Genomic DNA, 24,769 nt, shown 5'->3' with positions numbered 1-24,769 from the left:
TGTAGAGGAGAGTATAAAGACCCTGGACTGAACTGAGTCAAACATCAAGCTTCAAGGAGTCTCTCCACAGCAGCTCCACAGCCTCCAGACCGACCCTGAAGATGACTCCCTCTGCCAGCCTGCTGCTGCTGCTCCTGCTCGGCCTCTCTCAGGCACTTCCTCTCCAGGAGGAAGGAATCGAAGAAGATGAAGAAGAAGAAGTAGACGAAGAGGACACTGTCGACATCACCACCAGGATTTTTACCTCCAACAACGCCACAGATGAGATCCTGCTGGAAGGAGACCTGCTGGCTCCCAAAACCAGAAACGCCATGAAGTGCTGGTCCCAGAGCTGCCTGTGGAAGAAAGGCTCCAGAGGCTTAGTGACGGTCCCCTTCACCACGAGCAGTCAATTCACCAGCTCGGAGAGACAGACGATCACCAACGCTATGAATACCTTCCACAGCAAGACCTGCCTCCGCTTCGTCCCCCGTCAGAACCAGTACGACTACATCAGCATTGAGAACAAGGGAGGATGTTACTCCTCTATGGGCAGAACAGGAGGCAGACAGGTGCTCTCTCTGAACAGGCAGGGCTGCGTCCACCACGGCACCGTCCAGCACGAGATCAACCACGCTCTGGGCTTCCATCACGAACAGACCAGGAGCGACCGCGACTCATACGTCAGGATCAACTGGCAGAACATCAACCCGCAGATGGCCTACAACTTCGAAAGGCACGACACCGACAACCTGAACACCCCCTACGACTACAGCTCCATCATGCACTATGGAAGAACAGCCTTCTCCATCCAGTGGGGAAAGGACTCCATGACCCCCATCCCAAACCCCAACGTCCAGATCGGCCAAGAGGAGGGGCCTGTCCCGCGGGGACATCGTGAGGATCAACAAGCTCTACCATTGCTAATAACAATGCTGATGAAAAATGCTAAAAAATCGTACTTTTTCTGCTTTGTTTTTCCTGTAATTAATCAAAAAACACTGTGACGTATGGAATCAACATCAAATATTTCACTGTTCTTCAAATGTTCAAACGGCAGATTATATGACCGTCATCATATCCCTAAATGATCTGTAATAAAAGTGCTGCAGAGATTACTGATTGCTGTCTAGTTATTTTCATCATTTGTGTCTTTTAAAAAAAATACACACATATGCCAACCCAGTCTCACGGCGTTTTGTGTTTTAGTCACGACATTTAATCTATTGATTCGTGTTCACCAACACGATTTCCCCCTTTTTTTCGTGTCACACAGAACGATTTTAAAAGCAATGTGTTTATATTGGTAATATGTTTCGTGCCTGCAACACGTCTTTTTGTCCTGTCGGGTCTTGGAAGACCGGAAGCTGTGGGGTTCATAAAAACATCTCCTTACTCAATATCAAGCCACGATTATTGTTTTTATTTTAAATCGTATAATGTCGGACTTTTTTTGTCGTCTGTGAGGAAAATAAATGGGGCTCTGAGCCTCAGGATACTGAAATCTGAATTTCTTTTAATTTTGTTTTCCTTATAATTTGTTATTCTTTTCTTAATAACACACTGTTATTTACTCAACAATAACACACAATGATCCTTATTTTTATGTTTTTGTTTAATTCCATAATCTCTGGCTTTTTTGGCGTCCGTCAGGAACTTCATTTCAAAATAAAAATAACCGGAAACAGACGTAGGCCTAGAAGGGACATTTCGAGCATAATTGCGATTGTCAGTGTCACTACCCGATCTGCCCACATGCCCGATCTGTACTGCGCACCCATTCACCCATTTATTAATTATATGTTTTACATTTGATAACACCAATGTGTTTAGTACTGGCAACTTGTAATTGTTGGAAAAACGAAAACGTTCCCAATAGAGACGGCGGGCGTTTGATTCCAGTTTTGGATAGTCTGCCGTGGTTTCTTTCCATTTCAAAGAGCTGTTTACGCTCTGCGTAACCTTGGCGCACTGCCACTCCAACATCCAATCCCAGAGCTTGAAGATTCATCACGGGGACTGTAGTCCTAAACGATAGCTGGGGATTATGGGTAGTGTAGTGTCTTCGGCCATCCTAAACTCGATGATGCTCGAAATGTCCCTTATAGGCCTACGTCTGTTTCCGGTTATTTTTATTTTGAAATTCAGTTCCTGATGGACGCCAAAAAAGCCCGAGATTATGGAATCAAACAAATAAATAAAAACAAGGATAATTGTGTGTTATTGTTGAGTAAATAACAGTGTGTTATTTAGAAAAGAATAACAAATTAGAAGGAAAAAAAGATTTAAAAAAATACAGATTTAAGTATTTTGAGGCTCTAAGCCCCATTTATTTTCCTCACAGACGAGAAAAAAATTCCGACATTATACAATTTAAAATAAAAACAATAATCGTGGCTTGATATTGAGTAAGGAGATGTTTTTATGAACCCCACAGCTTCCGGTCTTCCAAGACCCGAACGGACAATAATACGTGTTGCAGGCACGAAACACACTACCAATATAAATACATTACCTTTAAAATCGTTCTGTGTGACACGAAAAAAAGGGGAAGATCGTGTTGGTGAACACGAATCAATGGATTAAATGTCGTGACTATAACACGAAATGCCGTGAGACTGGGTTGCACATGAATGCAATGCCGACATGGTGCATGACATCATGTTATCAGTTTCAGTTCACTGTAAAGTCATACAGGAATTGTGTATTTCTGTATTTTTGTATCGGTATTGGATCGTGAGGTGAAAGTTACAGTTCTGCAATTAATGTCAAGCTTTATCTTGCACTGAAAACATTTTCTGATCAAAACTGAACACAAATGAATTGAGGATGAACATCACTGACTGTTAGTCGGCCCCAAGTCCTGCCTCTAATGTATAACCATTATATTTTTACAACCCATTTATAACCATATTATTTAGGCCACAGAGCTCAGCATAAAACAATTTCAACAAAATTAAAGAACCCAGTGATCTTTTGACTTGCAATCTTGAACTTTTCATCCAGATGGTTAAAAGAGAATTTCAGGTATCTTGAACGACTTCCAGAACAGCAGTTACGTTTTTTTATAGGACTTCTGGTGTTGTTAAATATGCAAGCAGCCTGCCTGTAGGTATGCTGACGTCAGCTGCCTCATGGATATGGGTTAGAAAGGGTCTGCTTACCTTCTAGTAGGTTCAGAAAGCCTTTGTCATTTATTCACATGTTTGCCCACCGATACAAATACAATGTGGATCTATAGTGGTCTAATAATGACGTAGCGAAGGAGGAAATTATGTAAGATAATGTGGTGAAAGGAGCCACAAGTCCATGCAGACAAAGGGTCTGTGGGGTATATGGGTGGTTAATGGGTGGATGTATGGACGGGTCAAATAAGACATACATTTTACCCAGGAGACAGCTGTCGGTGTCATGTGTGAAGACATAACTGAATACATTGACTTATTATAAGTCACGTAATACGTAAAAAAACATACCAATGTAACCCAAGCCAGGATCCTTTCCTTAACCTAACCAAGTCGTTTTTTGCTGCAAAAACCTTAAACACGTTATTCTGTTTGAATTCACAATGTTGACCAGGTGCTTAAAAACTGTGATTGTTAAGCTTCACTTTTATTTTAACAACCTGCAGTAGCTGCAGTCTTCCCAATCTGCCTCTTCTGTAGCAACACAACGAAACTGATAACAACTAGTAACGGGTCAAAAACGTGATAACGTTTCATCATGTGCTTCGGACAGACTGAACAATTATTTTAAACATGGATTAATTGCCATAATATTTGCAACAGTTCTCCTGAGCCCAAGATAGGTATTCCTACCAACTTACTTGATACCTAGACATTTACTTTAAGGTCGACATGAGGTTGACATCTATGGTTTCTTCACAGCTAGTTGAATGTATTGCCATGAAATTTGGTGCACACATTCATGACCCCTAACAATACATTTTAATCACTTGCGTTGATATCAGACTTTTCCTAAAGCTCATTCATCAGGCCAACACTTTGATTGGTCCTATACTTTGATATTTTCCCAAAGAGCTCGAAAACTAATGACATTCCCATTGGCCTCGCTCAGCTGTACTGTATGTGTATTACTCATTTAAAAACGTTAGCATACTTGCATGCTAAACTACGATTGCAGACATGGCAAACATAAGCCAAGACCTGACGTTTTGAGCTTATGAGCTTCCTTTGACTATAATTCTTAACCTTTGCTCACATGACATCAAATTCTGCCACAAATGTAAAAAGGGAATTATCTTGATTTTAGTAGTTAAAGATGTCTGTGTGTTTTTGTATTTCACTTGGTAATGACCCTTACTGTATATAAAGTGTCAACCCAGTGACAGATCAGTCTCCAAATATTCAGATGCTGTTTGTATTTGTTTGGGATAAATGATCTGTTCCTGTCCAAATAGTGTATGTCTATTAGTATAAAAAGCGAATTTGAAATAATTCAATCAATAGAAATGTTTAGAAAAAAAATCTCACTTGCAAGTTTTAAACTTACATTACCCTTCTTAAGCTTAGTTTGGCAAAGAGGTTATAATGTGAGGTCTTATTGTCTGAGGAACATGAAAAGTGTCTCCTTAAATAAATCCAACATAAAGCTGAGGCGATCCATCTAATGACCAGAAACAACAAACATGTTTAAAAAGCAGGTTTGTCTGTGGAGTCCTCCCTTCAGAGGTTTGTTCAGGCCTAGCAGTGTAGACACCAACCCATAATCCTCCTGCAGACACACCTGTAGAGGAGAGTATAAAGACCCTGGACTGAACTGAGTCAAACATCAAGCTTCAAGGAGTCTCTCCACAGCAGCTCCACAGCCTCCAGACCGACCCTGAAGATGACTCCCTCTGCCAGCCTGCTGCTGCTGCTCCTGCTCGGCCTCTCTCAGGCACTTCCTCTCCAGGAGGAAGGAATCGAAGAAGATGAAGAAGAAGAAGTAGACGAAGAGGACACTGTCGACATCACCACCAGGATTTTTACCTCCAACAACGCCACAGATGAGATCCTGCTGGAAGGAGACCTGCTGGCTCCCAAAACCAGAAACGCCATGAAGTGCTGGTCCCAGAGCTGCCTGTGGAAGAAAGGCTCCAGAGGCTTAGTGACGGTCCCCTTCACCACGAGCAGTCAATTCACCAGCTCGGAGAGACAGACGATCACCAACGCTATGAATACCTTCCACAGCAAGACCTGCCTCCGCTTCGTCCCCCGTCAGAACCAGTACGACTACATCAGCATTGAGAACAAGGGAGGATGTTACTCCTCTATGGGCAGAACAGGAGGCAGACAGGTGCTCTCTCTGAACAGGCAGGGCTGCGTCCACCACGGCACCGTCCAGCACGAGATCAACCACGCTCTGGGCTTCCATCACGAACAGACCAGGAGCGACCGCGACTCATACGTCAGGATCAACTGGCAGAACATCAACCCGCAGATGGCCTACAACTTCGAAAGGCACGACACCGACAACCTGAACACCCCCTACGACTACAGCTCCATCATGCACTATGGAAGAACAGCCTTCTCCATCCAGTGGGGAAAGGACTCCATGACCCCCATCCCAAACCCCAACGTCCAGATCGGCCAGAGGAGGGGCCTGTCCCGCGGGGACATCGTGAGGATCAACAAGCTCTACCATTGCTAATAACAATGCTGATGAAAAATGCTAAAAAATCGTACTTTTTCTGCTTTGTTTTTCCTGTAATTAATCAAAAAACACTGTGACGTATGGAATCAACATCAAATATTTCACTGTTCTTCAAATGTTCAAACGGCAGATTATATGACCGTCATCATATCCCTAAATGATCTGTAATAAAAGTGCTGCAGAGATTACTGATTGCTGTCTAGTTATTTTCATCATTTGTGTCTTTTAAAAAAAATACACACATATGCCAACCCAGTCTCACGGCGTTTTGTGTTTTAGTCACGACATTTAATCTATTGATTCGTGTTCACCAACACGATTTCCCCCTTTTTTTCGTGTCACACAGAACGATTTTAAAAGCAATGTGTTTATATTGGTAATATGTTTCGTGCCTGCAACACGTCTTTTTGTCCTGTCGGGTCTTGGAAGACCGGAAGCTGTGGGGTTCATAAAAACATCTCCTTACTCAATATCAAGCCACGATTATTGTTTTTATTTTAAATCGTATAATGTCGGACTTTTTTGTCGTCTGTGAGGAAAATAAATGGGGCTCTGAGCCTCAGGATACTGAAATCTGAATTTCTTTTAATCTTGTTTTCCTTATAATTTGTTATTCTTTTCTTAATAACACACTGTTATTTACTCAACAATAACACACAATGATCCTTATTTTTATGTTTTTGTTTAATTCCATAATCTCTGACTTTTTTGGCGTTCGTCAGGAACTTAATTTCAAAATAAAAATAACCGGAAACAGACGTAGGCCTAGAAGGGACATTTCGAGCATAATTGCGATTGTCAGTGTCACTACCCGATCTGCCCACATGCCCGATCTGTACTGCGCACCCATTCACCCATTTATTAATTATATGTTTTACATTTGATAACACCAATGTGTTTAATACTGGCAACTTGTAATTGTTGGAAAAACGAAAACGTTCCCAATAGAGACGGCGGGCGTTTGATTCCAGTTTTGGATAGTCTGCAGTGGTTTCTTTCCATTTCAAAGAGCTGTTTACGCTCTGCGTAACCTTGGCGCACTGCCACTCCAACATCCAATCCCAGAGCTTGAAGATTCATCACGGGGACTGTAGTCCTAAACGATAGCTGGGGATTATGGGTAGTGTAGTGTCTTCGGCCATCCTAAACTCGATGATGCTCGAAATGTCCCTTATAGGCCTACGTCTGTTTCCGGTTATTTTTATTTTGAAATTCAGTTCCTGACGGACGCCAAAAAAGCCCGAGATTATGGAATCAAACAAATAAATAAAAACAAGGATAATTGTGTGTTATTGTTGAGTAAATAACAGTGTGTTATTTAGAAAAGAATAACAAATTAGAAGGAAAAAAAGATTTAAAAAAATACAGATTTAAGTATTTTGAGGCTCTAAGCCCCATTTATTTTCCTCACAGACGACAAAAAAAGTCCGACATTATACAATTTAAAATAAAAACAATAATCGTGGCTTGATATTGAGTAAGGAGATGTTTTTATGAACCCCACAGCTTCCGGTCTTCCAAGACCCGAACGGACAATAATACGTGTTGCAGGCACGAAACACACTACCAATATAAATACATTACTTTTAAAATCGTTCTGTGTGACACGAAAAAAAGGGGAAGATCGTGTTGGTGAACACGAATCAATGGATTAAATGTCGTGACTATAACACGAAATGCCGTGAGACTGGGTTGCACATGCACATGAATGCAATGCCGACATGGTGCATGACATCATGTTATCAGTTTCAGTTCACTGTAAAGTCATACAGGAATTGTGTATTTCCTGTATTTTTGTATCGGTATTGGATCGTGAGGTGAAAGTTACAGTTCTGCAATTAATGTCAAGCTTTATCTTGCACTGAAAACATTTTCTGATCAAAACTGAACACAATGAATTGAGGATGAACATCACTGACTGTTAGTCGGCCCCAAGTCCTGCCTCTCATGTATAACCATTATATTTTTACAACCCATTTATAACCATATTATTTAGGCCACAGAGCTCAGCATAAAACAATTTCAACAAAATTAAAGAACCCAGTGATCTTTTGACTTGCAATCTTGAACTTTTCATCCAGATGGTTAAAAGAGAATTTCAGGTATCTTGAACGACTTCCAGAACAGCAGTTACGTTTTTTTATAGGACTTCTGGTGTTGTTAAATATGCAAGCAGCCTGCCTGTAGGTATGCTGACGTCAGCTGCCTCATGGATATGGGTTAGAAAGGGTCTGCTTTACCTTCTAGTAGGTTCAGAAAGCCTTTGTCATTTATTCACATGTTTGCCCACCGATACAAATACAATGTGGATCTATAGTGGTCTAATAATGACGTAGCGAAGGAGGAAATTATGTAAGATAATGTGGTGAAAGGAGCCACAAGTCCATGCAGACAAAGGGTCTGTGGGGTATATGGGTGGTTAATGGGTGGATGTATGGACGGGTCAAATAAGACATACATTTTACCCAGGAGACAGCTGTCGGTGTCATGTGTGAAGACATAAACTGAATACATTGACTTATTATAAGTCACGTAATACGTAAAAAAACATACCAATGTAACCCAAGCCAGGATCCTTTCCTTAACCTAACCAAGTCGTTTTTTGCTGCAAAAACCTTAAACACGTTATTCTGTTTGAATTCACAATGTTGACCAGGTGCTTAAAACTGTGATTGTTAAGCTTCACTTTTATTTTAACAACCTGCAGTAGCTGCAGTCTTCCCAATCTGCCTCTTCTGTAGCAACACAACGAAACTGATAACAACTAGTAACGGGTCAAAAACGTGATAACGTTTCATCATGTGCTTCGGACAGACTGAACAATTATTTTAAACATGGATTAATTGCCATAATATTTGCAACAGTTCTCCTGAGCCCAAGATAGGTATTCCTACCAACTTACTTGATACCTAGACATTTACTTTAAGGTCGACATGAGGTTGACATCTATGGTTTCTTCACAGCTAGTTGAATGTATTGCCATGAAATTTGGTGCACACATTCATGACCCCTAACAATACATTTTAATCACTTGCGTTGATATCAGACTTTTCCTAAAGCTCATTCATCAGGCCAACACTTTGATTGGTCCTATACTTTGATATTTTCCCAAAGAGCTCGAAAACTAATGACATTCCCATTGGCCTCGCTCAGCTGTACTGTATGTGTATTACTCATTTAAAAACGTTAGCATACTTGCATGCTAAACTACGATTGCAGACATGGCAAACATAAGCCAAGACCTGACGTTTTGAGCTTATGAGCTTCCTTTGACTATAATTCTTAACCTTTGCTCACATGACATCAAATTCTGCCACAAATGTAAAAAGGGAATTATCTTGATTTTAGTAGTTAAAGATGTCTGTGTGTTTTTGTATTTCACTTGGTAATGACCCGTACTGTATATAAAGTGTCAACCCAGTGACAGATCAGTCTCCAAATATTCAGATGCTGTTTGTATTTGTTTGGGATAAATGATCTGTTCCTGTCCAAATAGTGTATGTCTATTAGTATAAAAAGCGAATTTGAAATAATTCAATCAATAGAAATGTTTAGAAAAAAAATCTCACTTGCAAGTTTTAAACTTACATTACCCTTCTTAAGCTTAGTTTGGCAAAGAGGTTATAATGTGAGGTCTTATTGTCTGAGGAACATGAAAAGTGTCTCCTTAAATAAATCCAACATAAAGCTGAGGCGATCCATCTAATGACCAGAAACAACAAACATGTTTAAAAAGCAGGTTTGTCTGTGGAGTCCTCCCTTCAGAGGTTTGTTCAGGCCTAGCAGTGTAGACACCAACCCATAATCCTCCTGCAGACACACCTGTAGAGGAGAGTATAAAGACCCTGGACTGAACTGAGTCAAACATCAAGCTTCAAGGAGTCTCTCCACAGCAGCTCCACAGCCTCCAGACCGACCCTGAAGATGACTCCCTCTGCCAGCCTGCTGCTGCTGCTCCTGCTCGGCCTCTCTCAGGCACTTCCTCTCCAGGAGGAAGGAATCGAAGAAGATGAAGAAGAAGAAGTAGACGAAGAGGACACTGTCGACATCACCACCAGGATTTTTACCTCCACAACGCCACAGATGAGATCCTGCTGGAAGGAGACCTGCTGGCTCCCAAAACCAGAAACGCCATGAAGTGCTGGTCCCAGAGCTGCCTGTGGAAGAAAGGCTCCAGAGGCTTAGTGACGGTCCCCTTCACCACGAGCAGTCAATTCACCAGCTCGGAGAGACAGACGATCACCAACGCTATGAATACCTTCCACAGCAAGACCTGCATCCGCTTCGTCCCCCGTCAGAACCAGTACGACTACATCAGCATTGAGAACAAGGGAGGATGTTACTCCTCTATGGGCAGAACAGGAGGCAGACAGGTGCTCTCTCTGAACAGGGCAGGGCTGCGTCCACCACGGCACCGTCCAGCACGAGATCAACCACGCTCTGGGCTTCCATCACGAACAGACCAGGAGCGACCCGCGACTCAATACGTCAGGATCAACTGGCAGAACATCAAAACCCGCAGATGGCCTACAACTTCGAAAAGGCACGACACCGACAACCTGAACACCCCCTACGACTACAGCTCCATCATGCACTATGGAAGAACAGCCTTCTCCATCCAGTGGGGAAAGGACTCCATGACCCCCATCCCAAACCCAACGTCCAGATCGGCCAAGAGGAGGGGCCTGTCCCGCGGGGAAAATCGTGAGGATCAACAAGCTCTAACCGTTGCTATAAACAATGCTGATGAAAAATGCCAAAAAATCGTACTTTTTCTGCTTTGTTTTTCCTGTAATTAAATCAAAAAACACTGTGACGTATGGAATCAAGCAGGCAATAATTTCACTGTTCTTCAAATGTTCAAACGGCAGATTATATGACCGTCATCATATCCCTAAATGATCTGTAATAAAAGTGCTGCAGAGATTACTGATTGCTGTCTAGTTATTTTCAGTCATTTGTGTCTTTTAAAAAAATACACACATATGCCAACCCAGTCTCACGGCGTTTTGTGTTTTTAGTCACGACATTTAATCTATTGATTCGTGTTCACCACAACGATTTCCCCCTTTTTTTTTCGTGTCACACAGAACCGATTTTAAAAGCAATGTGTTTATATTGGTAATATGTTTCGTGCCTGCAACACGTCTTTTTTGTCCTGTCGGGTCTTGGAAGGACCGGAAGCTGTGGGGGTTCATAAAACATCTCCTTACTCAATATCAAGCCACGATTATTGTTTTTATTTTAAATCGTATAATGTCGGACTTTTTTTGTCGTCTGTGAGGAAAATAAATGGGGCTCTGAGCCTCAGGATACTGAAATCTGAATTTCTTTTAATCTTGGTTTTCCTTATAATTTGTTATTCTTTTCTTAATAACACACTGTTATTTACTCAACAATAACACACAATGATCCTTATTTTATGTTTTTGTTTTAATTCCATAATCTCTGCTTTTTTGGCGTCCGTCAGGAACTTAATTTCAAAATAAAAATAACCGGAAACAGACGTAGGCCTAGAAGGGAGCATTTCGAGCATAATTGCGTATGTCAGTGTCACTACCACGATCTGCCCACATGCCCGATCTGTACTGCGCACCCATTCACCCATTTATTAATTATATGTTTTTACATTTGATAACACCAATGTGTTTAATACTGGCAACTTGTAATTGTTGGAAAAACGAAAACGTTCCCAATAGAGACGGCGGGCGTTTGATTCCAGTTTTGGATAGTCTGCCAGTGGTTTCTTTCCATTTCAAAGAGCTGTTTACGCTCTGCGTAACCTTGGCGCACTGCCACTCCAACATCCAATCCCAGAGCTTGAAGATTCATCACGGGGACTGTAGTCCTAAACGATAGCTGGGGATTATGGGTAGTGTAGTGTCTTCGGCCATCCTAAACTCGATGATGCTCGAAATGTCCCTTATAGGCCTACGTCTGTTTCCGGTTATTTTTATTTTGAAATTCAGTTCCTGACGGACGCCAAAAAGTCCGAGATTATGGAATCAAACAAATAAATAAAAACAAGGATAATTGTGTGTTATTGTTGAGTAAATAACAGTGTGTTATTTAGAAAGAAATAACAAATTAGAAGGAAAAAAAGATTTAAAAAAATACAGATTTAAGTATTTTGAGGCTCTAAGCCCCATTTATTTTCCTCACAGACGACAAAAAAAGTCCGACATTATACAATTTAAAATAAAAACAATAATCGTGGCTTGATATTGAGTAAGGAGATGTTTTTATGAACCCCACAGCTTCCGGTCTTCCAAGACCCGAACGACAATAATACGTGTTGCAGGCACGAAACACACTACCAATATAAATACATTACTTTAAAATCGTTCTGTGTGACACGAAAAAAAGGGGAAGATCGTGTTGGTGAACACGAATCAATGGATTAAATGTCGTGACTATAACACGAAATGCCGTGAGACTGGGTTGCACATGCACATGAATGCAATGCCGACATGGTGCATGACATCATGTTATCAGTTTCAGTTCACTGTAAAGTCATACAGGACTTGTGTATTTCTGTATTTTTGTATCAGGTATTGGATCGTGAGGTGAAAGTTACAGTTCTGCAATTAATGTCAAGCTTTATCTTGCACTGAAAACATTTTCTGATCAAAACTGAACACAAATGAATTGAGGATGAACATCACTGACTGTTAGTCGCCCCAAGTCCTGCCTCTAATGTATAACCATTATATTTTTACAACCCATTTATAACCATATTATTTAGGCCACAGAGCTCAGCATAAAACAATTTCAACAAAATTAAAGAACCCAGTGATCTTTTGACTTGCAATCTTGAACTTTTCATCCAGATGGTTAAAAGAGAATTTCAGGGTATCTTGAACGACTTCCAGAACAGCAGTTACGTTTTTTTATAGGAATTCTGGTGTTGTTAAATATGCAAGCAGCCTGCCTGTAGGTATGCTGACGTCAGCTGCCTCATGGATATGGGTTAGAAAGGGTCTGCTTTACCTTCTAGTAGGTTCAGAAAGCCTTTGTCATTTATTCACATGTTTGCCCACCGATACAAATACAATGTGGATCTATAGTGGTCTAATAATGACGTAGCGAAGGAGGAAATTATGTAAGATAATGTGGTGAAAGGAGCCACAAGTCCATGCAGACAAAGGGTCTGTGGGGTATATGGGTGGGTTAATGGGTGGATGTATGGACGGGTCAAATAAGACATAACATTTTACCCAGGAGACAGCTGTCGGTGTCATGTGTGAAGACATAACTGAATACATTGACTATTATAAGTCACGTAATACGTAAAAAAACATACCAATGTAACCCAAGCCAGGATCCTTTCCTTAACCTAAACCAAGTCGTTTTTGCTGCAAAAACCTTAAACACGTTATTCTGTTTGAATTCACAATGTTGACCAGGTGCTTAAAACTGTGATTGTTAAGCTTCTTCACTTTTATTTTAACAACCTGCAGTAGCTGCAGTCTTCCCAATCTGCCTCTTCTGTAGCAACACAACGAAACTGATAACAACTAGTAACGGGTCAAAAACGTGATAACGTTTCATCATGTGCTTCGGACAGACTGAACAATTATTTTAAACATGGATTAATTGCCATAATATTTGCAACAGTTCTCCTGAGCCCAAGATAGGTATTCCTACCAACTTACTTGATACCTAGACATTTACTTTAAGGTCGACATGAGGTTGACATCTATGGTTTCTTCACAGCTAGTTGAATGTATTGCCATGAAATTTGGTGCACACATTCATGACCCCTAACAATACATTTTAATCACTTGCGTTGATATCAGACTTTTCCTAAAGCTCATTCATCAGGCCAACACTTTGATTGGTCCTATACTTTGATATTTTCCCAAAGAGCTCGAAAACTAATGACATTCCCATTGGCCTCGCTCAGCTGTACTGTATGTGTATTACTCATTTAAAAGTAGCATACTTGCTTAAACTACGATTGCAGACATGGCAAACATAAGCCAAGACCTGACGTTTTGAGCTTATGAGCTTCCTTTGACTATAATTCTTAACCTTTGCTCACATGACATCAAATTCTGCCACAAATGTAAAAAGGGAATTATCTTGATTTTAGTAAAAGATTGTCAACTCACCCCCAGTGACAGGTCAGTCTCCAAATATTCAGATGCTGTTTGTATTTGTTTGGCATAAATGATCTGTTCCTGTCCAAATAGTGTATGTCTATTAGTATAAAAAGCGAATTTGAAATAATTCAATCAATAGAAATGTTTAGAAAAAAATCTCACTTGCAAGTTTTAAACTTACATTACCCTTTCTTAAGCTTAGTTTGGCAAAGAGGTTATAATGTGAGGTCTTATTGTCTGAGGAACATGAAAGTGTCTCCTTAAATAAATCCAACATAAAGCTGAGGCGATCCATCTAATGACCAGAAACAACAAACATGTTTAAAAAGCAGGTTTTCTGTGGAGTCCTCCCTTCAGAGGTTTTTCAGGCCTAGCAGTGTAGACACCAACCCATAATCCTCCTGCAGACCACCTGTAGAGGAGAGTATAAAGACCCTGGACTGAACTGAGTCAAACATCAAGCTTCAAGGAGTCTCTCCACAGCAGCTCCACAGCCTCCAGACCGACCCTGAAGATGACTCCCTCTGCCAGCCTGCTGCTGCTGCTCCTGCTCGGCCTCTCTCAGGCACTTCCTCTCCAGGAGGAAGGAATCGAAGAAGATGAAGAAGAAGAAGTAACGAAGAGGACACTGTCGACATCACCACATCACCAGGATTTTTACCTCCAACAACGCCACAGATGAGATCCTGCTGGAAGGAGACCTGCTGGCTCCCAAAACCAGAAACGCCATGAAGTGCTGGTCCCAGAGCTGCCTGTGGAAGAAAGGCTCCAGAGGCTTAGTGACGGTCCCCTTCACCACGAGCAGTCAATTCACCAGCTCGGAGAGACAGACGATCACCAACGCTATGAATACCTTCCACAGCAAGACCTGCCTCCGCTTCGTCCCCCGTCAGAACCAGTACAACTACATCAGCATTGAGAACAAGGGAGGATGTTACTCCTCTATGGGCAGAACAGGAGGCAGACAGGTGCTCTCTCTGAACAGGCAGGGCTTGTCGTCCACCACGGCACCGTCCAGCACGAGATCAACCACGCTCTGGCTTCCATCACGAACAGACCAGGAGCGACCGCGACTCATACGTCAGGATCAACTGGCAGAACATCAACCCGCAGATGGCCTACAACTTCGAAAGGCACGACCGACACCGACAACCAACACCCCCTACGACTACAGCTCCATCATGCACTATGGAAGAACAGCCTTTTCCATCCAGTGGGGAAAGGACTCCATGACCCCCATCCCAAACCCCAACGTCCAGATCGGCCATAGGAGGGGCCTGTCCGCGGGGACATCGTGAGGTCAACAAGCTCTACCGTTGCTAATAACAATGCTGATGAAAAATGCCAAAAATCGTACTTTTTCTGCTTTGTTTTTCCTGTAATTAATCAAAAACACTGTGACGTATGGAATCAACATCAAATATTTCACTGTTCTTCAAATGTTCAACGGCAGATTATATGACCGTCATCATATCCTAAATGATCTGTAATAAAAGTGCTGCAGAGATTAACTGATTGCTGTCTAGTTATTTTCATCATTTGTGTCTTTTAAAAAAAATACACACATATGCCAACCCAGTCTCACGGCGTTTTGTGTTTTTAGTCACGACATTTAATCTATTGATTCGTGTTCACCAACACGATTTCCCCCTTTTTTTTTCGTGTCACACAGAACGATTTTAAAAAGCAATGTGTTTATATTGGTAATATGTTTCCGTGCCTGCAACACGTCTTTTTGTCCTGTCGGGTCTTGGAAGACCGGAAGCTGTGGGGTTCATAAAAACATCTTCCTTACTCAATATCAAGCCACGATTATTGTTTTTATTTTAAATCGTATAATGTCCGGACTTTTTTTGTCGTCTGTGAGGAAAATAAATGGGGCTCTGAGCCTCAGGATACTGGAAATCTGAATTTCTTTTAATCTTGTTTTCCTTATAATTTGTTATTCTTTTCTTAATAACACACTGTTATTTACTCAACAATAACACACAATGATCCTTATTTTATGTTTTTGTTTAATTCCATAATCTCTGGCTTTTTTGGCAGTCCGTCAGGAACTTAATTTCAAAATAAAAATAACCGGAAACAGACGTAGGCCTAGAAGGGACATTTCGAGCATAATTGCGATTGTCCAGTGTCACTACCCGATCTGCCCACATGCCCGATCTGTACTGCGCACCCATTCACCCATTTATTAATTATATGTTTTACATTTGATAACACCAATGTGTTTAATACTGGCAACTTGTAATTGTTGGAAAAACGAAAAACGTTCCCAATAGAGACGGCGGGCGTTTGATTCCAGTTTTGGATAGTCTGCCAGTGGTTTCTTTCCATTTCAAAGAGCTGTTGACGCTCTGCGTAACCTTGGCGCACTGCCACTCCAACATCCAATCCCAGAGCTTGAAGATTCATCACGGGGACTGTAGTCCTAAACGATAGCTTGGGGATTATGGGTAGTGTAGTGTCTTCGGCCATCCTAAACTCGATGATGCTCGAAATTCCCTTATAGGCCTACGTCTGTTTCGGCTGTATTTTTATTTGAAATTCAGTTCCTGACGGACGCCAAAAAAGCCCGAGATTATGGAATCAAACAAATAAATAAAAACAAGGATAATTGTGTGTTATTGTTGAGTAAATAACAGTGTGTTATTTAGAAAAGACAATAACAAATTAGAAGGAAAAAAGATTTAAAAAAAATACAGATTTAAGTATTTTGAGGCTCTAAGCCCCATTTATGTTCCTCACAGACGACAAAAAAAGTCCGACATTATTACAATTTAAATAAAAACAATAATCGTGGCTTGATATTGAGTAAGGAGATGTTTTATGAACCCCACAGCTTCCGTTCTTCCAAGACCCGAAACGGACAATAATACGTGTTGCAGGCACGAAACACACTACCAATATAAATACATTACTTTAAAATCGTTCTGTGTGACACGAAAAAAAGGGGAAGATCGTGTTGGTGAACACGAATCAATGGATTAAATGTCGTGACTATAACACGAAATGCCGTGAGACTGGGTTGCACATGCACATGAATGCAATGCCGACATGGTGCATGACATCATGTTATCAGTTTCAGTTCACTGTAAAGTCATACAGAGATTGTGTATTTCTGTATTTTTGTATCAGTATTGGATCGTGAGGTGAAAGTTACAGTTCTGCAATTAATGCAAGCTTTATCTTGCCTGAAAACATTTTTCTGATCAAAACTGACACACAAATGAATTGAGGATGAACATCACTGACTGTTAGTCGGCCCCAAGTCCTGCCTCTCATGTATAACCATTTATATTTTTACAAACCCATTTATAACCATATTATTTAGGCCACAGAGCTCGCATAAAACAATTTCAACAAATTAAAGAACCCCAGTGATTCTTTTGACTTGCAATCTTGAACTTTTCATCCAATGGTTAAAAGAGAATTTCAGGTATCTTGAACGACTTCCAGAACAGCAGTTACGTTTTTTTATAGGACTTCTGTGTGTTGTTAAATATGCAAGCAGCCTGCCTGTAGGTATGCTGAACGTCAGCTGCCTCATGGATATGGGTTAGAAAGGGTCTGCTTTACCTTCTAGTAGGTTCAGAAAGCCTTTGTCATTTATTCACATGTTTGCCCACCGATACAAATACAATGTGGATCTATAGTGGTCTAATAATGACGTAGGCGAAGGAGGAAATTATGTAAATAATGTGGTGAAAGGAGCCACAAGTCCATGCAGACAAAGGGTCTGTGGGGTATATGGGTGGTTAATGGGTGGATGTATGGACGGGTCAAATAAGACATACATTTTACCCAGGAGACAGCTGTCGGTGTCATGTGTGAAGACATAACTGAATACATTGACTTATTATAAGTCACGTAATACGTAAAAAAAACATACCAATGTAACCCAAGCCAGGATCCTTTCCTTAACCTAACCAAGTCGTTTTTTGCTGCAAAAACCTTAAACACGTTATTCTGTTTGAATTCACAATGTTGACCAGGTGCTTAAAACTGTGATTGTTAAGCTTCACTTTTATTTTAACAACCCTGCAGTAGCTGCAGCTTCCTCAATCTGCCTCTTCTGTAGCAACACAACGAAACTGATAACAACTAGTACGGGTCAAAAACGTGATAACGTTTCATCATGTGCTTCGGACAGACTGAACAATTATTTTAAACATGGATTAATTGCCTAACTATTTGCAACAGTTCTGCCTGAGCCCAAGATAGGTATTCCTACCAAACTTACTTGATACCTAGACATTTACTTTAAGGTCGACATGAGGTTGACATCTATGGTTTTCTTCACAGCTAGTTGAATGTATTGCCATGAAATTTGGTGCACCATTCATGACCCCTAACAATACATTTTAATCACTTGCGTTGAATCAGACTTTTCTAAAGCTCATTCATCAGGCCAACACTTTGATTGGTCCTATACTTTGATATTTTCCCAAAGAGCTCGAAAACTAATGACATTCCCATTGGCCTCGCTCAGCTGTACTGTATGTGTATTACTCATTTAAAAACGTTAGCATACTTGCATGCTAAACTACGATTGCAGACATGGCAAACATAAGCCAAGACCTGACGTTTTTGAGCTTATGAGCTTCCTTTGACTATAATTCTTAACCTTTGCTCACATGACATCAATTCTGCCACAAATGTAAAAAGGGAATTATCTTGATTTTATAAAGTGTCAACCCAGTGACAGGTCAGTCTCCAAATATTCAGATGCTGTTTGTATTTGTTTGGGATAAATGATCTGTTTCCTGTCCAATAGTGTATGTCTATTAGTATAAAAGCGAATTTGAAATAATTCAATCAATAGAAATGTTTAGAAAAAAAATCTCACTTGCAAGTTTTAAACTTACATTACCCTTCTTAAGCTTAGTTTGGCAAAGAGGTTATATGTGAGGTCTTATTGTCTGAGGAACATGAAAAGTGTCTCCTTAAATAAATCCCAACATCCAACTGAGGGGCGATCCATCTAATGACCAGAAAACAACAAACATGTTTAAAAAGACAGGTTTGTCTGTGGAGTCCTCCCTTCAGAGGTTTGTTCAGGCCTAGCAGTGTAGACACCAACCCATTAATCCTCCTGCAGACAACCTGTAGAGGAGAGTATAAAGACCCTGGACTGAACTGAGTCAAACATCAAGCTTCAAGGAGTCTCTCCACAGCAGCTCCACAGCCTCCAGGACCGACCCTGAGATGACTCCCTCTGCCAGCCTGCTGCTGCTGCTCCTGCTCGGCCTCTCTCAGGCACTTCCTCTCCAGGAGGAAGGAATCGAAGAAGATGAAGAAGAAGAAGTAGACGAAGAGGACACTGTCGACATCACCCACCAGGATTTTTACCTCCAACAACGCCACAGATGAGATCCTGCTGGAAGGAGACCTGCTGGCTCCCAAAACCAGAAACCGCCATGAAGTGCTGGTCCCAGAGCTGCCTGTGGAAGAAAGGCCTCCAGAGGCTTAGTGACGGTCCCCTTCACCACGAGCAGTCAATTCACCAGCTCGGAGAGACAGACGATCACCAACGCTATGAATACCTTCCCACAGCAAGACCTGCCTCCGCTTCGTCCCCCGTCAGAACCAGTACGACTATATCAGCATTGAGAACAAGGGAGGATGTTACTCCTCTATGGGCAGAACAGGAGGCAGACAGGTGCTCTCTCTGAACAGGCAGGGCTGCTGTCCACCACGGCACCGTCCAGCACGAGATCAACCACGCTCTGGGCTTCCATCACGAACAGACCAGGAGCGACCGCGACTCATACGTCAGGATCAACTGGCAGAACATCAACCCGCAGATGGCCTACAACTTCGAAAGGCATGACACCGACAACCTGAACACCCCCTACGACTACAGCTCCATCATGCACTATGGAAGAACAGCCTTCTCCATCCAGTGGGGAAAGGACTCCATGACCCCCATCCCAAACCCCAACGTCCAGATCGGCCAGAGGAGGGGCCTGTCCCGCGGGGACATCGTGAGGATCAACAAGCTCTACCGTTGCTAATAACAATGCTGATGAAAAATGCCCAAAAATCGTACTTTTTCTGCTTTGTTTTTCCTGTAATTAATCAAAAAACACTGTGACGTATGGAATCAACATCAAATATTTCACTGTTCTTCAAATGTTCAAACGGCAGATTATATGACCGTCATCATATCCCTAAATGATCTGTAATAAAAGTGCTGCAGAGATTACTGATTGCTGTCTAGTTATTTTCATCATTTGTGTCTTTTAAAAAAAATACACACATATGCCAACCCAGTCTCACGGCGTTTTGTGTTTTAGTCACGACATTTAATCTATTGATTCGTGTTCACCAACACGATTTCCCCCTTTTTTTTTTCGTGTCACACAGAACGATTTTAAAAGCAATGTGTTTATATTGGTAATATGTTTCGTGCCTGCAACACGTCTTTTTGTCCTGTCGGGTCTTGGAAGACCGGAAGCTGTGGGGTTCATAAAAACATCTCCTTACTCAATATCAAGCCACGATTATTGTTTTATTTTAAATCGTATAATGTCGGACTTTTTTGTCGTCTGTGAGGAAAATAAATGGGGCTCTGAGCCTCAGGATACTGAAATCTGAATTTCTTTTAATCTTGTTTTCCTTATAATTTGTTATTCTTTTCTTAATAACACACTGTTATTTACTCAACAATAACACACAATGATCCTTATTTTTATGTTTTTGTTTAATTCCATAATCTCTGGCTTTTTTGGCGTCCGTCAGGAACTTAATTTCAAAATAAAAATAACCGGAAACAGACGTAGGCCTAGAAGGGACATTTCGAGCATAATTGCGATTGTCAGTGTCACTACCCGATCTGCCCACATGCCCGATCTGTACTGCGCACCCATTCACCCATTTATTAATTATATGTTTTACATTTGATAACACCAATGTGTTTAATACTGGCAACTTGTAATTGTTGGAAAAACGAAAACGTTCCCAATAGAGACGGCGGGCGTTTTGATTCCAGTTTTGGATAGTCTGCCGTGGTTTCTTTCCATTCAAAGAGCTGTTTACGCTCTGCGTAACCTTGGCGCACTGCCACTCCAACATCCAATCCCAGAGCTTGAAGATTCATCACGGGGACTGTAGTCCTAAACGATAGCTGGGGATTATGGGTAGTGTAGTGTCTTCGGCCATCCTAAACTCGATGATGCTCGAAATGTCCCTTATAGGCCTACGTCTGTTTCCGGTTATTTTTATTTTGAAATTCAGTTCCTGACGGACGCCAAAAAAGCCCGAGATTATGGAATCAAACAAATAAATAAAAACAAGGATAATGTGTGTTATTGTTGAGTAAATAACAGTGTGTTATTTAGAAAAGAATAACAAATTAGAAGGAAAAAAAGATTTAAAAAAATACAGATTTAAGTATTTTGAGGCTCTAAGCCCCATTTATTTTCCTCACAGACGACAAAAAAAGTCCGACATTATACAATTTAAAATAAAAACAATAATCGTGGCTTGATATTGAGTAAGGAGATGTTTTTATGAACCCCACAGCTTCCGGTCTTCCAAGACCCGAACGGACAATAATACGTGTTGCAGGCACGAAACACACTACCAATATAAATACATTACTTTTAAAATCGTTCTGTGTGACACGAAAAAAAGGGGAAGATCGTGTTGGTGAACACGAATCAATGGATTAAATGTCGTGACTATAACACGAAATGCCGTGAGACTGGGTTGCACATGCACATGAATGCAATGCCGACATGGTGCATGACATCATGTTATCAGTTTCAGTTCACTGTAAAGTCATACAGGAATTGTGTATTTCTGTATTTTTGTATCAGTATTGGATCGTGAGGTGAAAGTTACAGTTCTGCAATTAATGTCAAGCTTTATCTTGCACTGAAAACATTTTCTGATCAAAACTGAACACAAATGAATTGAGGATGAACATCACTGACTGTTAGTCGGCCCCAAGTCCTGCCTCTCATGTATAACCATTATATTTTTACAACCCATTTATAACCATATTATTTAGGCCACAGAGCTCAGCATAAAACAATTTCAACAAAATTAAAGAACCCAGTGATCTTTTGACTTGCAATCTTGAACTTTTCATCCAGATGGTTAAAAGAGAATTTCAGGTATCTTGAACGACTTCCAGAACAGCAGTTACGTTTTTTTATAGGACTTCTGGTGTTGTTAAATATGCAAGCAGCCTGCCTGTAGGTATGCTGACGTCAGCTGCCTCATGGATATGGGTTAGAAAGGGTCTGCTTTACCTTCTAGTAGGTTCAGAAAGCCTTTGTCATTTATTCACATGTTTGCCCACCGATACAAATACAATGTGGATCTATAGTGGTCTAATAATGACGTAGCGAAGGAGGAAATTATGTAAGATAATGTGGTGAAAGGAGCCACAAGTCCATGCAGACAAAGGGTCTGTGGGGTATATGGGTGGTTAATGGGTGGATGTATGGACGGGTCAAATAAGACATACATTTTACCCAGGAGACAGCTGTCGGTGTCATGTGTGAAGACATAACTGAATACATTGACTTATTATAAGTCACGTAATACGTAAAAAAACATACCAATGTAACCCAAGCCAGGATCCTTTCCTTAACCTAACCAAGTCGTTTTTTGCTGCAAAAACCTTAAACACGTTATTCTGTTTGAATTCACAATGTTGACCAGGTGCTTAAAACTGTGATTGTTAAGCTTCACTTTTATTTTAACAACCTGCAGTAGCTGCAGTCTTCCCAATCTGCCTCTTCTGTAGCAACACAACGAAACTGATAACAACTAGTAACGGGTCAAAAACGTGATAACGTTTCATCATGTGCTTCGGACAGACTGAACAATTATTTTAAACATGGATTAATTGCCATAATATTGCAACAGTTCTCCTGAGCCCAAGATAGGTATTCCTACCAACTTACTTGATACCTAGACATTTACTTTAAGGTCGACATGAGGTTGACATCTATGGTTTCTTCACAGCTAGTTGAATGTATTGCCATGAAATTTGGTGCACACATTCATGACCCCTAACAATACATTTTAATCACTTGCGTTGATATCAGACTTTTCCTAAAGCTCATTCATCAGGCCAACACTTTGATTGGTCCTATACTTTGATATTTTCCCAAAGAGCTCGAAAACTAATGACATTCCCATTGGCCTCGCTCAGCTGTACTGTATGTGTATTACTCATTTAAAAACGTTAGCATACTTGCATGCTAAACTACGATTGCAGAGATGGCAAACATAAGCCAAGACCTGACGTTTTGAGCTTATGAGCTTCCTTTGACTATAATTCTTAACCTTTGCTCACATGACATCAAATTCTGCCACAAATGTAAAAAGGGAATTATCTTGATTTTATAAAGTGTCAACCCAGTGACAGGTCAGTCTCCAAATATTCAGATGCTGTTTGTATTTGTTTGGGATAAATGATCTGTTCCTGTCCAAATAGTGTATGTCTATTAGTATAAAAAGCGAATTTGAAATAATTCAATCAATAGAAATGTTTAGAAAAAAAATCTCACTTGCAAGTTTTAACTTACATTACCCTTCTTAAGCTTAGTTTGGCAAAGAGGTTATAATGTGAGGTCTTATTGTCTGAGGAACATGAAAAGTGTCTCCTTAAATAAATCCAACATAAAGCTGAGGCGATCCATCTAATGACCAGAAACAACAAACATGTTTAAAAAGCAGGTTTGTCTGTGGAGTCCTCCCTTCAGAGGTTTGTTCAGGCCTAGCAGTGTAGACACCAACCCATAATCCTCCTGCAGACACACCTGTAGAGGAGAGTATAAAGACCCTGGACTGAACTGAGTCAAACATCAAGCTTCAAGGAGTCTCTCCACAGCAGCTCCACAGCCTCCAGACCGACCCTGAAGATGACTCCCTCTGCCCAGCCTGCTGCTGCTGCTCCTGCTCGGCCTCTCTCAGGCACTTCCTCTCCAGGAGGAAGGAATCGAAGAAGATGAAGAAGAAGAAGTAGACGAAGAGGACACTGTCGACATCACCACCAGGATTTTACCTCCAACAACGCCACAGATGAGATCCTGCTGGAAGGAGACCTGCTGGCTCCCAAAACCAGAAACGCCATGAAGTGCTGGTCCCAGAGCTGCCTGTGGAAGAAAGGCTCCAGAGGCTTAGTGACGGTCCCCTTCACCACGAGCAGTCAATTCACCAGCTCGGAGAGACAGACGATCACCAACGCTATGAATACCTTCCACAGCAAGACCTGCCTCCGCTTCGTCCCCCGTCAGAACCAGTACGACTACATCAGCATTGAGAACAAGGGAGGATGTTACTCCTCTATGGGCAGAACAGGAGGCAGACAGGTGCTCTCTCTGAACAGGCAGGGCTGTGTCCACCACGGCACCGTCCAGCACGAGATCAACCACGCTCTGGGCTTCCATCACGAACAGACCAGGAGCGACCGCGACTCATACGTCAGGATCAACTGGCAGAACATCAACCCGCAGATGGCCTACAACTTCGAAAGGCACGACACCGACAACCTGAACACCCCCTACGACTACAGCTCCATCATGCACTATGGAAGAACAGCCTTTTCCATCCAGTGGGGAAAGGACTCCATGACCCCCATCCCAAACCCCAACGTCCAGATCGGCCAGAGGAGGGGCCTGTCCCGCGGGGACATCGTGAGGATCAACAAGCTCTACCGTTGCTAATAACAATGCTGATGAAAAATGCCAAAAAATCGTACTTTTTCTGCTTTGTTTTTCCTGTAATTAATCAAAAAACACTGTGACGTATGGAATCAACATCAAATATTTCACTGTTCTTCAAATGTTCAAACGGCAGATTATATGACCGTCATCATATCCCTAAATGATCTGTAATAAAAGTGCTGCAGAGATTACTGATTGCTGTCTAGTTATTTTCATCATTTGTGTCTTTTAAAAAAAATACACACATATGCCAACCCAGTCTCACGGCGTTTTGTGTTTTAGTCACGACATTTAATCTATTGATTCGTGTTCACCAACACGATTTCCCCCTTTTTTTCGTGT

At 41.3% G+C, this 24,769-nt stretch overlaps 2 protein-coding genes and 4 pseudogenes across 2 annotated transcripts; all 6 read left to right on the top strand.

Moving 5' to 3' along the window:
* The first annotated feature begins 101 nt into the window (after nucleotides 1–101).
* Nucleotides 102–906, top strand: LOC117464068 (high choriolytic enzyme 1-like; annotated as a pseudogene).
* A 3,921-nt stretch (nucleotides 907–4,827) lies between these two features.
* On the top strand, nucleotides 4,828–5,631 carry LOC117463980 (high choriolytic enzyme 1-like). Its single transcript, XM_034106515.2, has one exon. It carries the CDS (start codon nucleotides 4,828–4,830, stop codon nucleotides 5,629–5,631), a length of 804 nt encoding a protein of 267 aa, XP_033962406.1.
* Nucleotides 5,632–9,558: 3,927 nt separating this feature from the next.
* LOC117465920 (high choriolytic enzyme 1-like) lies at nucleotides 9,559–10,359 on the top strand (annotated as a pseudogene).
* A 3,894-nt stretch (nucleotides 10,360–14,253) lies between these two features.
* LOC117465912 (high choriolytic enzyme 1-like) lies at nucleotides 14,254–15,062 on the top strand (annotated as a pseudogene).
* A 3,885-nt stretch (nucleotides 15,063–18,947) lies between these two features.
* Nucleotides 18,948–19,756, top strand: LOC117465902 (high choriolytic enzyme 1-like). Its single transcript, XM_034108999.1, is given in 6 exon segments — nucleotides 18,948–19,076; nucleotides 19,078–19,155; nucleotides 19,157–19,198; nucleotides 19,200–19,289; nucleotides 19,291–19,428; nucleotides 19,430–19,756. Coding segments are annotated over 6 exon segments (804 nt in total).
* Nucleotides 19,757–21,436: 1,680 nt separating this feature from the next.
* Nucleotides 21,437–24,427, top strand: LOC117441973 (high choriolytic enzyme 1-like; annotated as a pseudogene).
* The last annotated feature ends 342 nt before the right edge of the window (nucleotides 24,428–24,769 follow it).

The sequence above is a fragment of the Pseudochaenichthys georgianus genome, chromosome 3 (genome assembly GCF_902827115.2).
Source record: "Pseudochaenichthys georgianus chromosome 3, fPseGeo1.2, whole genome shotgun sequence".
NCBI lineage: Eukaryota > Metazoa > Chordata > Actinopteri > Perciformes > Channichthyidae > Pseudochaenichthys > Pseudochaenichthys georgianus.
The sequence above is the reverse complement of the archived record's forward strand: the minus strand, read 5'-3'. Positions and strand labels throughout refer to the sequence as shown.

Bases quoted from the DNA above. Each gene is read 5' to 3' on its own strand.
- LOC117463980 (XM_034106515.2), top strand. From the start codon at position 4,828: ATGACTCCCTCTGCCAGCCTGCTGCTGCTGCTCCTGCTCGGCCTCTCT.